The sequence below is a fragment of the Procambarus clarkii genome, chromosome 28 (assembly GCF_040958095.1).
Source record: "Procambarus clarkii isolate CNS0578487 chromosome 28, FALCON_Pclarkii_2.0, whole genome shotgun sequence".
Lineage (NCBI taxonomy): Eukaryota > Metazoa > Arthropoda > Malacostraca > Decapoda > Cambaridae > Procambarus > Procambarus clarkii.
The window spans coordinates 2120304-2121501 of NC_091177.1; the positions used below are offsets into that span (position 1 = coordinate 2120304).

Sequence of the window (1198 nt, forward strand, 5' to 3'; positions counted from 1 at the left end):
CCACTTACATTCCTACATTAATAAAAAATGCGAACAAGCCTGAACGGTCTCCTGGCATATATGCCACTGAAAACTCACACCCCAGAAGTGACTCGAACCCATACTGCCAGAAGCAATGCATTTGATGTACAGGATCCCTTAACCAACACGACCGGACAAAAGAGGATGGTAGCCGAGGCTATTTCCATCCCCCCGCCGGTACTTAATAAAAAATGTATCATATCCCCTTGCTTGAACATGTTGGGTTCGTGTTCACCATCACATGAATGGTCCCCAAGCATCCGTCAATTGTAACATAATGCTCCCGCAAGGACTCAAACTTGGGCCGCCAGGAGGGGTAATCCTCCACTACCAGCAAGCCGACTACTGCACACCCACACACTGCCATCGCTAGCGTTGATCAAGGTACCGAGGAAAGGTGTGCCTATTAACGAGGAGTGTAGCAGGGGTGTAGGATCCACGAGAGCCTCTATGAAGAGAGGATCCATGAAGACAGGATCCATGGAGAGGATCCATGAAGACAGGATCCATGAAGACAGGATCCATGAAGACAGGATCCATGAAGACAGGATCCATGAAGACAGGATCCATGAAGACAGGATCCATGAAGACAGGATCCATGAAGAGAGGATCCATGAAGAGAGGATCCATGAAGAGAGGATCCATGAAGACAGGATCCATGAAGACAGGATCCATGAAGACAGGATCCATGAAGAGAGGATCCATGAAGACAGGATCCATGAAGACAGGATCCATGAAGACAGGATCCATGAAGAGAGGATCCATGAAGACAGGATCCATGAAGACAGGATCCATGAAGACAGGATCCATGAAGACAGGATCCATGAAGACAGGATCCATGAAGACAGGATCCATGAAGACAGGATCCATGAAGACAGGATCCATGAAGACAGGATCCATGAAGACAGGATCCATGAAGACAGGATCCATGAAGACAGGATCCATGAAGACAGGATCCATGAAGAGAGGATCCATGAAGGATATAATCCTTCAGTTCTAACCGCGCAAGACGTCTGCCATAAAATCAGTCAATAAATAGTAAAGAAATTCAATAAAAGCGAGAGGCTTTGCCCGGGAACACACTTTACTAATAGGCATGTGGCGGCCCGGCCACGTTTTCATCTCGCCAGAACACGTTTGTGTTCGCAGAAGCGAGTCAAGCAATCAATTCCTGCCT

General features: G+C 47.6%; 1 protein-coding gene across 1 annotated transcript; it reads right to left on the reverse strand.

Moving 5' to 3' along the window:
- Positions 1-390: 390 nt before the first annotated feature.
- On the reverse strand, positions 391-996 carry LOC138369329 (uncharacterized). Its single transcript, XM_069332564.1, has one exon. The coding sequence runs from the start codon at positions 994-996 to the stop codon at positions 391-393; it is 606 nt and encodes a 201-aa protein (XP_069188665.1).
- Positions 997-1198: the final 202 nt, after the last annotated feature.